Raw genomic sequence first — 12099 nt, forward strand, 5'->3', positions numbered from 1 at the left:
GCCACAAACGTGGGCAAATCTTTTTTTCTGCCAGGATTGGCATGGGTTGTTTAGATGGTCTCTGACTAATGGCTGTAGAGCCTGGTGTTTTGAACAAGCCTGCCAACTGCAATGCCTTCTCTACAGTGCATGGAGAGGGCTCACGATGCCCATTTGAAATTGTGCTTGGTGGAAAAATCAATGTGGTGTGTCTGACTCTGAGGTGCTCCCCTGGGAGCAATCCTGTCCTTGTTCAGGGCTCGCTTCAATGAGTCTTCTGGAAACAAAAGACTCCACTGATAAATTTGGGAGTCTTCTGGCTGCCAGGAAACATACCAGCTTCCCAGCAGCACTCCTCCCATTCTTCAGTCCCTCCAGCTCCCCGAGGCAGCAGAGATCTCAGGTAGGATTGAGCAGGGACTGCCTTCTGTTTATGGATCAGGAGAAGACAAGGCTGTCATGGTGCCTCATCTTAAAATTTGCAGAAGGATTGTGTGCAGTTTCATCCAGAGAGACCTGTGTTTCTTCATGTTGGCACCTTTACGTACTGGTATTACTTTTTTAGTGCTTTTGCCCTCCTTGTCACAGACCAAATTTATTGGTAATAAGTGTTTGCCTTATTTTTTGTTTCAGATATCACTTAGAGTTGTCATGGTGCTGTTGTTATGGTTACCATCTCCTTCACTAGCTAAAACGCCTTTCCTCTCTCCTGCAGGAAGCAATTATGATTAGTGATAGATGGGGGTGTGTGAGGGTGTGTGATGAATGGTAAATGGTGTAAAAGTGCAGCGCTGTCAATAGAAGGGGTTTGTAGAAAAGGGGTGGTGTTGGAGCAGGAAAGGGTGTGTAGGGTTTCTTCCAGCTTTTTAGCTAGAACTGAGCTCTATGGTAGATGTTGGTTTTGCAGGCAGAAGCTGCTAGTACCAGGATTTCAGCATGGGAAGAGAGAAGGGCTCCTGGTTTTAGATTCTTGTAGTTTTAGCAAGTTGATGCAGTCCCTGGGCACGGGAGCGAGGGCAGCCCATGTGTCTGAGAAGGGGAGCAGGTCGGCTCGGTAGCGTTCTTTCCAGCAGCCCAGAGAAATGAATAGCCTCCCCAGGGATGAAGAGCTCTATCTGCCAGGAGTGGCAGCTGCAAGACTCGTTCTCATACATTTACCTGTTTCTGTGTTCTGCAGCAGGGTGGACCTGTTTGCTATCAACAGAAATGCAAGCGGTGCTGCATCTCGGCCATCCTGGACACCACCTGGCTGTACCACCTGGTCATGCAGGGTTTCTTACTCAATACGGAGCAGGGAGGTTTTGTCAGATTTGCATTTCTCCAAGTGAAAGCATTCCCCTTCATCAGGAGCTGTGTGGCTCATGTGCTGGGGTGACCTACCCTTCCCACCTGTCTTTATCTCCGCTGATGCCCAGCCTAACCATGGGGAACTCTGCGAGGGGTTTAAATCTCTGCACCCACTGGGCAGGACACCGTGCAGGAAGATGCATAGAATTGTGGAGTATGAGCAGGGGCTCCTCCTCGGGCTCTCTGCTCGCTCTGTGCCACGCCAGTGCTGCAGGTCTGATCGACTGCTTCACAGGCTGCAGTCATTCCTCCTTCTCAGCACTGGCAAGGATGCAGATTGCGGTAAATTTTCTTCGTCTCTTTCCACAGTGAGCCTCCTTTGTTCTGGTCCGGGTGCCATCCATTATTTTCATCTGTTTTGTAATCTGAGGTACAATCAAAAGGATTTTCTACAAAGAATATGTGACTATTGACTAACTGTTTGCGGTGTGGAAATGAAAAAGCCTTTAAAAACTGCCAGACACTAATAAAAGTGTGAGGAAATGAACACTGCCTGCATTTTTAACAGATGCAAGGTAGTATTTAAGAGGATAGTCTTGCTCATATTGTCTATAAGGAGGGATCTAGCTGCAAGCTAATAACTCAAGCGGTAGACAAGGAAGAAATAAATCATATTTGTTATAAATGACTGGAGAAACTTGTTCATCCTTTATTAGGCTTGAGAGGTAGAGTGGCTCCAATTGACCGAATGTGTAATTCTGTCTAATAATACGCCATATTACTAGAATTACAGCACTTAGACATTTAGCATCAAGTGGTCACTTTTGTTAATCGTTTAGTGGCTTCTGGACCGTGACTGAGCATTTTAAGTCAGAGGGAAGCTAACATGGTCCCTTTCAGACACCATGAGACTTTCTCTTCATCTGGGCTGTTTGCTGTGATTCTCCTTGATCAGTGTGAAGCACCGTGCTCACATCTGGAAATAATGAAATTAATTAGAGAGAAGATGCATGTTAGCTGAGGTGAAGGAGTAAAATGTGGGTGCAAAGCTCTCCATGTGTTCATGGCATCCAAAATTATCTCTCTTGTTTTGTAAATATGTGGAGAGTCGATGGAGACAATAGCACTGATGGGGTTTGGGTACTACGTACTACAGGCTTAGCTTTATGATGGTGGCAGGAGGTTATTGGGATTTGTCCATCCAGATTTCCCACCTTCTGTCTCTTGTTGCTTTTATTCTGGCCTCCTGATACCAACCAACTTTCCTTAGTTCTTCTAGATGTATTTGTCAGTAAGTTAAATTTACTGATAAATTCCCTTGGGAACTCTTCATCCACAGTGCCTGATACTATTGAGACACACCATCCTAACTGGCCAGCTGGTACATGGACACGAATTAAAGGTTTTTTGGTTGTGTTATTTGCCAGTATGAGTTAGATTTTCCCCTATTTATGTCTGGTTTGGGCTTTTTATGTTAAGGAAGGATTTATATATTTTTTAATGTAACTCATTTTGGAGGCAATTTCATTCTTCTCTGCTTCTTGGTGCCCTCTTTTCTTTAAAAATTTATAAACAGCTTACCAGTTTACCTCATAGATTACTTTTCTCTGAAAGAAACTATCTGAATTTCTTAAATGTCATTAAAAAAATCTCTTTTTGACAGTCTTATTCAGGAATTTGGGAAGCCCTGAGTGCCTGAGGTCATGCTAGCCATGTCTCTGCACCCCAGCCTGCCTTCATGGAGCAATTCCTGGCTCCAAACTCAGGAGCAGGGGAGCTGAGTCAGCGCTATGGTGTGTGTGAGCTGAAGAGCCCCATGGGGAACAGAATTTGGCCCTGGAGCCATACGAGGGGCACTTACCCTCTCCTCCCCTCTCCCTTCCACTGAGCTCAGGATCGGGGCAAGTCCCCTGAGAGGGGCCAAGACCAACGGGATGAGGTTCAACAAGGCCAAGTGCCAAGTCCTGCACTTCGGTCACAACAACCCCAGGCAGCGCTACAGGCTGGGGGCAGAGTGGCTGGAGAGCGGCCTGGCAGAAAAGGACCTGGGGGTGTTGGTCAACAGCTGGCTGAACATGAGCCAGCAGTGTGCCCAGGTGGCCAAGAAGGCCAACAGCATCCTGGCCTGTATCAGGAACAGCGTGGCGAGTAGGCCTCGGGAGGTGATCGTCCCCCTGTACTCGGCACTGGTGAGACCCCACCTCGAGTACTGTGTCCAGTTTTGGGCCCCCTACCATAAAAAAGACATTGAGGGGCTGGAGCGGGTCCAGAGAAGGGCGACGAAGATGGTGAGGGCTCTGGAGAATAAGTCTTATGAGGAGAGGCTGAGGGAGCTGGGGTTATTCAGCCTGGAGAAGAGGAGGCTGAGGGGAGACCTTATTGCTCTCTACAACTGCCTGAAAGGAGGCTGTAGAGAGATGGGGGCCGGTCTCTTTTCTCAAGTCACAGGCAACAGGACGAGAGGAAATGGCCTCAAGTTGCGCCAGGGGAGGTTCAGGCTGGATATTAGGAAAAATTTTTTCACTGAAAGGGTTATCAGCCATTGGAATGGGCTGCCCAGGGAGGTGGTGGAGGCACCATCCCTGGAGGTGTTCAAGAGACGGGTTGATGTAGTGCTGGGAGGTATGGTTTAGTGATGATGCTCCTTGTTTGTTGTGTGGGTGTCTATTTTTGTCAGTTAGGTTGACGGTTGGACAAGATGATCTTTAAGGTCCCTTCCAACCTAGAAGATTCTGTGATTCTGAGAGGGTTTGCTTTTCTTTTTGGAGGAGTCTGTTGTTTCTCCTTTTAGGAACCTCCAGGAACCTCTCTCCCCTGAAGTGGAGGCGTAACTCTTTCTCAGTGTATCCAGGTAGCTATTTCTTTTAGTTAATGAATTAGCTTCCCTGAAATCAAATAGCCTCATTTCACTGTGTGAAAGTTACAGGCGGAGGAGTAGGTAAAAACACAGCTTGAAGCAGGAAGGCAGGGTTTTTGCAAAATCCTTCAGTATTGGCCTAATTCTGTTCTCTTAAAAAGTGAAATGCATAGAAAATTCATTGGCTTACATGCAAAGGCAATGTTAATATAATGCTAAGAAGATTCTGCAAGATGTGGTCACAAAATATATAGAAGGACAGCTAGCACAACAGGGTGTTTAAATCGGCATTAGCTTGGGCTTTGCATATCATGCTCTCATGCTGTATTTCTGGGGGCAGTTTGTTGTGTGTTGAGTTCAAAGCACTCAGGCTTGGTTCAACCCAGCCATTACAACAGGAGCTGGTATCACATAAAAGAGTGTATGGGTTAAGAAATGTTTGTACTGTGCTCGTGAAAGGAGGAGGTAACTACAAAGTTGGCCCACATATTCCCCATGAGGTTCTTGGGAAATTCTTTGTTTGTGTTTATTCTAAGTTATTTAAATATTTTTTGTCTCTGTACAGTTTCCAAATGGCTGAAAAGGGGGAATTTGTTTTTACCATCATTTCTGCTACAAGTTATTAATTTTAGAAGGCAGGATGTCCAGTTTGCATCCATAATGCCATCCCTAGTGCACTTCCTGATTTACAATGACATGAATTTAAGGTCTGCAAAGCGTCTCTTCACTGCTGTTTCGCTGCTGCTGCTGGTGGAGTGTGATCTGTCCAGAACAGGGGAGGGCTGTGCATGGTCCTCAGATGTGTGTCAGTATCACTGATGTGGTCTGGTGCACAACTGTGCCTGCTTGAGAAGGAGGGGGCATTTCCCATCCCCACTCCCATACCCCTGTTTGCACAGTTGGCTTTGGTCAGGCTTCAAGGTAGGGAACATAATGAAGGAGGAGTGTTTCCACAATCCCTTGCCGTATAGCTGGCACAGCTTGTGCTGAGGCTCACACTCATGCCTTGTGGCATATTGGCATGGTGTCCCCAAGGATGGCATTGGAGCAAATGGCTGTGCTGGGGCCTTGGTGCAGCCAAGCCTGGTAGAGCCCACAAGCTCCACCACCCTTCATGCAGCCCTCCTGCTCGCCTGGGGCTGCCATGGTCCAGCACCTACCTTGGTCACCCTCTTACCACGCTATCTTCAGCTGATGGACGAGAAAAACTGTAAGAACATATGGGTGAGAATGCACTAGTAAGATTGCTGCTGCATATTCTTTGATACTGAGGTCCTACTATAATGGGCAAGGAAAAAAGGCTCATAAATATCCAATTTTTTAACTAAGCAACATGACATTTTAGAGGACTAGCTGTGCCTTCTTTTCTGATGTTTTTTGAAAGCCTTCATTGCAGTTTATGCAAAGAATAAGAAAATCTTAGTGGAAAGAGGAACTTTTTGCCTTCATGAAGTACTGTGTTTCCCTAGATTGTCCAAACTATTCCAGGTTTCTTCTTTTTATATACCTAACGCTATTTAAATTCTGCCATAATATTTGTCCACTCTCGGTATTTCTGTGTCAATATTTGAATTACTTGATTAATTTAATTCCATGGTATGCTAATGAAATGACGGAAAAACAACTAACCTGATGGTAAAAAGCACACCCGTGTATTCTGGGTTTGAACCTGAGCTGTGGATGAATCACGCTGTAGAGCAGATAGTCATTGCTAAATTGCTGAGTACAAAGATGCATTGTGTGATTCACTCGCTGTGTTTCTACTACCATTATAAACTCTGAGAGCACTTGATGAATAACAGAGAGTCAAGAATGAATTCATCCATGTTTCACTCTGTAACCATCTATTATAAATACTGAGACAAATTCTGCCTCCAGATATACACAGCTCTCATTGAAGCCTGCCCACTGTATTTATTTTTAAAGATAAAAGCACTTCTGTTACTTTCACAGAGGACTTCTGTGACACAGTCCATTGTAAGGAAGTGAATAACCTTCCTCAAGAGCTTCAAGTGAAGCGGGGAGTGTCTGCCTGGAACAGGGAAGGGCACTTCAGGGATAACAGCTTCCAAACTGCAGCGGTGGGATAATAACTGCTACGTTCATCCCAGATTTTCAGAACAGCGTTCCCCATGCTCAGCTCTTGCATAACCCTCCCTCTCCCTGCCGAGCCTCTGGGCTCCTCTCGTGGATGACCCGGGGACGGACCTGCTGAAGCTGATGGGCAGGTTCATACTGCTCCTGGGGCTTGCTCTCAGGTATAAAGTGCACCAGATTAGTGGGGAAAGCCTTGAGTTAGGGTTTGGGGTTTAGTTTGTTCTTTTTTTCTCTCTTTTGTTTTTTTTTTCCCTTTTTTTTTTTTTTCTGAGCTTCCTTAGGGGACAGAGATGAGAATGCCTCCTTTTTTCCCCAGAAACAGGCTCTGTTCTGTCCTCAGACCTCAAATGTCGGTGGCTTTGGATGTGTGCTACTCACTGCTGTATGGAGGGAGACATTTGTGCTATGGCCTCATGTTTTGGAAAGGCTCTGATCAGAAAAATGTTCTCTAGTGTCATGCAGTAGACAAACGTGGAGGCAGAGAGCTATCTCTTTGGTGTGTAGGAGATGGTCTTTGCCCATCTTGGTTTCTCTCCTCTGTAATTACCCCATCAACTCTTCTGGTATGATTTGAGATGGCTGCACTAAAGCTCTTGCTGTATATGCAGAATGGCTCACTGATGAGTTTCCCCATCAAGGTAAAGGAGGAGAACAAGGCAAAGCGCTGTTTACTATTTCTAGTAAATATTTACTATTTCTGTGTTTGGTTGTGGTATGTCGCATTGCCACCGAGCTTTGTGATACTGCTCAGCCCACCATTTTCATTACAGCTCAAAGGAAACATTGGGCTTGAAGTTTCACCTGCTCCTGCAATCTTTATGCCATTTAGTTATTCCCAGGGAATGGTGCTGGGTCAGGGTGAGAGCAGAAAAAGCCGCGCTTCCCAGAACACCACGGTTTCACCAAGAGGCAAAAGAGTTATTACTCCCTTTTAGAGTGGAACTACAGTTTGAGTCATGTATTTATTGTGATGAAATCTAATTTTCATGACTCACCATGCTTTTTTTAATTTAAAGTAGCTCTGAAAGCTATTATTATTAAATGATAATATCCGATCAGAAAGGGGTAGAGATGTCAATTGTGAATGGTTATCTGACAAATAACAATGGCTTTTCCTTACATTTAGAGGATTTTCTGCAACCTGACCCGACTCTGTGGGAACTAGGACCTTTTTTCTGGTTTTTTGGTTTGTTTTTTGTTAAATGTCTGCAGAATATATGCACCATCCAGTTTTGTGCATTCTTTTCTAGACTGCTCAGCCTCTGTGATATGTGACTTGTTGATTGTGTTCAGCTGATTTCTTTTAGGTGATGTTTTGGGTTTGTTTTTTTTTTTCCAGGGGAAAAAAAGATGGCAAGATTTTGGCAAAGGCCTGCTATGAAGTAGTTATCTCAGGTCAAGCCTTTCTGTCCCTGCCCTGCCAGAAATTACTTTATCATCAAAACACAGATTACACTATGTTGTCTTCCTGGGTTTACGCATTGAGGAGCTGCTACTGCTACACTTTTCTATGAGGAATAGCCAAAGCTTGTGCAGTGGCTTCCCTTCCTTGCTTGGACAAATGGGAGCTAATTAACAGGAGTGAAATACGTGTGAAGTACCAAATAATGATTAGTTTTGTTTATGTATAAATACTAATAGTCATAAGAGAATGCAAATGCTTGTGTGGGAAACAACTGTTCGCCACAGGCTGTTTTGGGCAGAAGGGAATGAGTGTGAATGTTCGTAAAAGAGCAAGTAAGAGGGTATATAAATAGGGTCAAATAGCACATATGTTTGGGAACCCAGTCAGTGTTCTCCAGTGTGGTTTCTGTCATGGCTAGCAGCAAATTGCAGGTGCTTCAGAGGAGAGATCACACTGCAGTTCTGTGCCCGGAGAGCACTCCCTCTTTGTGACTGCAATGAAAATTGCAGCAGCAGCTTCTCTTCCTTGAGCAGTTGTGCCATTCTTCCTGTTATCACCCGTGAAGATGTCGCTGCCTTATGATGACCGCTTCACTTCTCGTTAAGTAGGTCTACGTTTAACTGTAATTAGTGAGTTAAAATCAGATTAACAAAAGGGCAGCCCTCAAGAAACTGGTGCTAATCATTGTAAAGCATAGGAGAGTCAGGGAGGACTTGACCCGTAACTTTTCCTGCTTGTGGTTTGTTTTGATTTTAAAGCAGTTTGCTTACGGCCGGGTCAGACAAGCAGAGATACTTTTGCATTTAAAACCTCTCTCATCTGCTGGATGGAAGTTTCCCTGGCAGTGCTGCTGGTAACGTGCCTGTCCTGCGCCCAGTTGCGGCCTGTCAGGGGCACGGTCGCCCACTTGGAGCTGATCTCTCCTGCTCATGTCGTTACAGGCCGCGCGGTGAAGGCAAGGAACCATGGCGGAGGATAGGAAGGACGAAGCCAAGGCACCGCACTGGACTTCGGGTCAGCTAACAGAGGCTTCTTCACACCCACATTCACCTGAAATTAAGGAACAGGGCAGCACGGGTGCCGGACTGGTCAGAAGTGCCAATGGATTTCCCTACCGAGAGGATGAGGAGCCGGGGCTGGGCAGCCACGAGCAGCCGGGGACGTATGCTCGGACCAAAGAGAATGGAATCAACGGAGAGCTGTCGGCAGGGGACAGGGAAACCGCAGGTAATGGCACCTCAGTGCACCACCACGGAACATGGGGCTCTACAGACCACTGGATGCTGTTTCTCCAAGGGGAAATGTTAAGTGGAACCAAGCATGCCCTGGGGCACAGGGGTGCTGACATGAGGAAATGTGTCTTAGAAGGGCGCGAGCTCTTCACAGGGCTGCATCTTCACCTGTGTTTGCACAGCGTGCGTCCTTACCCAGGATCCTGGGCAGTGCTCTGAGAAAACTTCAGGAAAGGCAAGATGGTGCCTTAGTGCGTCTTGGTAGATGGGACGGGGTCACCACTCTGGGGATGAGAGAATAGGCTGGTGTAGAGCAGCCACGCAGCTACTCTGGGCTGGGAGGGAGTAGGAAACCACTGAGCTGTTGTGCACAGATAGCTCATGTTGCGTGCGTTTGTGTGTGCATGAAGGATGGGTTTCCTGTTATTACTCACAAGTAGCAACACCTTCTTGAAACCACCAACTATATGCAGAATAATATTGCTTAATATTGTTTAATCTGACCAGGAGTACCACAATTCAGCGTCAGCATTTATTCATCCTTGCCCAGGCGTATTTCACTGGATACTCACTGGGGCTTTGTCTATTTGTAAACTATGTTAGGATTTTAGGATCCAGCTTGTTATTTGGGGGAAAAAAAAAAAAGTGGGACTGTGTCAAAATGAAATATGCAAAGGAAGTTTCCTGTTTTAGAAGTAAATGCTAATTCTCTCTGTGCAGAGTTCCCACTTTAAAACCCAAATGCACAGTGCGAGAAGAATTTCTCTTGTACAGACACAACTGCCCTTGATGCATCCCTCCGTGCATGCTAAAGAGATCTTTCAAGCAATGTTTGTTGGCTGTTGACAGCATTTGGAGATGCTATCCATAATTTCTCAGCAGCTGGAGAATTTTAAGGCTCTTGGACCCTACAGTCATTTCATAAGCAATTGTGCTGGAAATGGATCTCTCTGCTAAAAGTAAATGGGTTTAGATTTTTAGAGTCTGTTCTTTGGCTATCCAGCCAAAATTTGAAAGCCAAAGATAAAAGAAATCCTGTGTAAGCATTCAGGTGAACACACTGTTGGTGATTGTTTTGGGGGATGATAACAAGGTCTTGTCTCTGCTGTAACCCAACTTTGTGCTATGCTTGGCCAGTAAATGCACAGGAGCAGATGTGCAGGAATCATAGAAGTAAGATGCTGCAGTTCTTAGGGGTTGACATGGGCCATGGGGAGACTGAGTGCATTTCTCATCCTTGCCACAGATTTTTCACACAATCTTGGATAAGTCCCACCCATACACGTGGAGAAGTGGGAGTAACTTCACAGGATAAAGAGGAATTTCCTCTCCTTAGAAAGGGAGGAGAGAAATGCTCTTCTCAGGCTCTCTTAAGCTCAGGTTCTGAGTGGTGGTCAGTGTCTTGAGAGAGGTTTAATTGAGGAGTTTGCAGGTAATGGGTGAGAGGAGCCAGGAACCCACTGCTGCCCATCAGCAGGCATTGTAGTAGTGTATTTTCATGTTGCTTTTTGAGAAAAGGAGTTAAATAGCAGAACAAGAAAAAAGGAGGCAGTATGGTCTAAGGCAGGCACTGGGGCTGGGGACAAACACTTGTGAAGGGAACAAGACTACTCCTGATCTGGGTGAAGATTGTTTCAATCACCACTTTGTGGCCTCATTTCCTCCTCCCCTGCTTTTTTCTCACCGTCTGCTTCGATTGCAAGGTTTCTGGTGTGGGGACTTACTGTCGATACATACAGTTTTTGTTTGGGAGTCTTAATATAGCTGCATCTTTGTTTGTCCTTGAGCTCCATGAAGTCCCTAAAGCTGCTTGCCTTCATGCATGAATTCCTAGCTCTCTGGAAACTTGTGCACTGCACACTCACACACTGGCTGTGCCTGTATTTAATTAATGCAACATAAACCATCTCAGGGATACTTAAGATTTTAATTATTTTTCTCTTTTTGAAGAGAACCCTGTTGGCAACTTACTGTAGTGATAGAAAGGGCCCGGGGCGTATGTTGCCATTTTAGACTACTATTTACTACCTGATGTGCTTCATGCCTTGTGAAGCAGGAAGTTTAGAGGTGGATTTTTGGTATTTGATTCAGAGTTTGATCTTGAAAACAGGATTGCCATTCTCCACCAAATTCAGTCATCTTTGCTGTGTTTGTCTGCTTGTAGATTTTAGCTGCAGTGGGGTGTTTTATCACTTAGGGTTTTTAAATGCCATTCTGATACACATAATTACCAATAACACGAATCGTTCAGTCATTTGTAGTAGCTTACTGACTCCTAACAGCTGAGGAGAAAATGCACAGGAAGCCAAGTCAACCAAGGTAATTAAGCGAAACTGTGGGTTTGAGTGTATTTACAGGGATTTTCTTTTCCCTGGTGCAAGTCCAGCACCATAACCTAGAAACTAAATCTCTGGCTTCCCAGCCTTCGTGTCGAAATCCTGAATCCCCAGCCGCTGCAACAACCAGCTCATCCACAGTGGAGCACTAGTTTGAACAGAGCATTTCCCAGGCAGCCATCCATGGCGCCATCCCTGCTGGGGAGAGCTCGGTTACATTTTGAGGCGTTTTGCCTAAGGAAGCTCTCCAGTGCCTGACTGACCCGGGAGTTGGGATTTAGTCACAAAATGGGCCTCTCCTAGGGAGAGGTCTGCTGCAGCACTGCACTGGTCCCTGCGGGGCACAGCAAAGCAGCAGGGCACATGTTTGCAGGGCTCGTGCTGTTAAAATCTGAGGGCTGTGTGTTAAGGGGAAGATTAGAGTCAGGCCACCAAGACAAAGGCACCTTATGCCAACACTGATGCAGAAGCGGGGGGCGGTAATGGGGGAGGAAATAACAGTTCTTGCCAAAACGCATCCAATCCATCACTGCAAGTGACATTTTTAGGTTTGCACAGTTAAAATTTGCCTTCCTGTATATATGTGTTTCTCTCTCTCTTGGCATCTGTCTAAGAGTTATTGAGTCTGACCTCAATTTTGGAATCCTCTGAATCTGGCCGTTGTGTTGCCTTTGATTGATCTGTCTCGGTATCGCGCTGTGTAATGGCTGCATTATGGAGACACATCAATGCCCTCCTTTCAAACGGGCCGATGGCAACGTGGGAGAGAGCACAGCGCTGCGGACAGGGCAGCCTCGGGGCCCGAGCTGGCATCCACTGACATCACAGGCAGATCTCTGAGAGAGAATAGGCTGGGGTTTTTGGCATAACACATAGGAAACTGTTATGGATGTGATATAAGGAAGG

At 45.8% G+C, this 12099-nt stretch overlaps 1 protein-coding gene across 15 annotated transcripts in view; it reads left to right on the forward strand.

Annotated features, from left to right (window-relative positions):
- Positions 1–12099, forward strand: part of MAP2 (microtubule associated protein 2) — a 248382-nt gene that overhangs the window by 165203 nt on the left and 71080 nt on the right. For all 15 annotated transcript variants that reach the window (XM_014959620.1, XM_014959619.1, XM_014959626.1 and 12 more), the window contains one exon: positions 8567–8852. In XM_014959620.1, coding sequence (XP_014815106.1) covers positions 8591–8852 — 262 coding nt within the window. In that variant the 5' untranslated portion in view covers positions 8567–8590. The remainder of the gene's footprint in view (positions 1–8566; positions 8853–12099) is intronic.

Source organism: Calidris pugnax, unplaced genomic scaffold, assembly GCF_001431845.1.
Source record: "Calidris pugnax isolate Ruff unplaced genomic scaffold, ASM143184v1 scaffold448, whole genome shotgun sequence".
Taxonomy (NCBI): domain Eukaryota; kingdom Metazoa; phylum Chordata; class Aves; order Charadriiformes; family Scolopacidae; genus Calidris; species Calidris pugnax.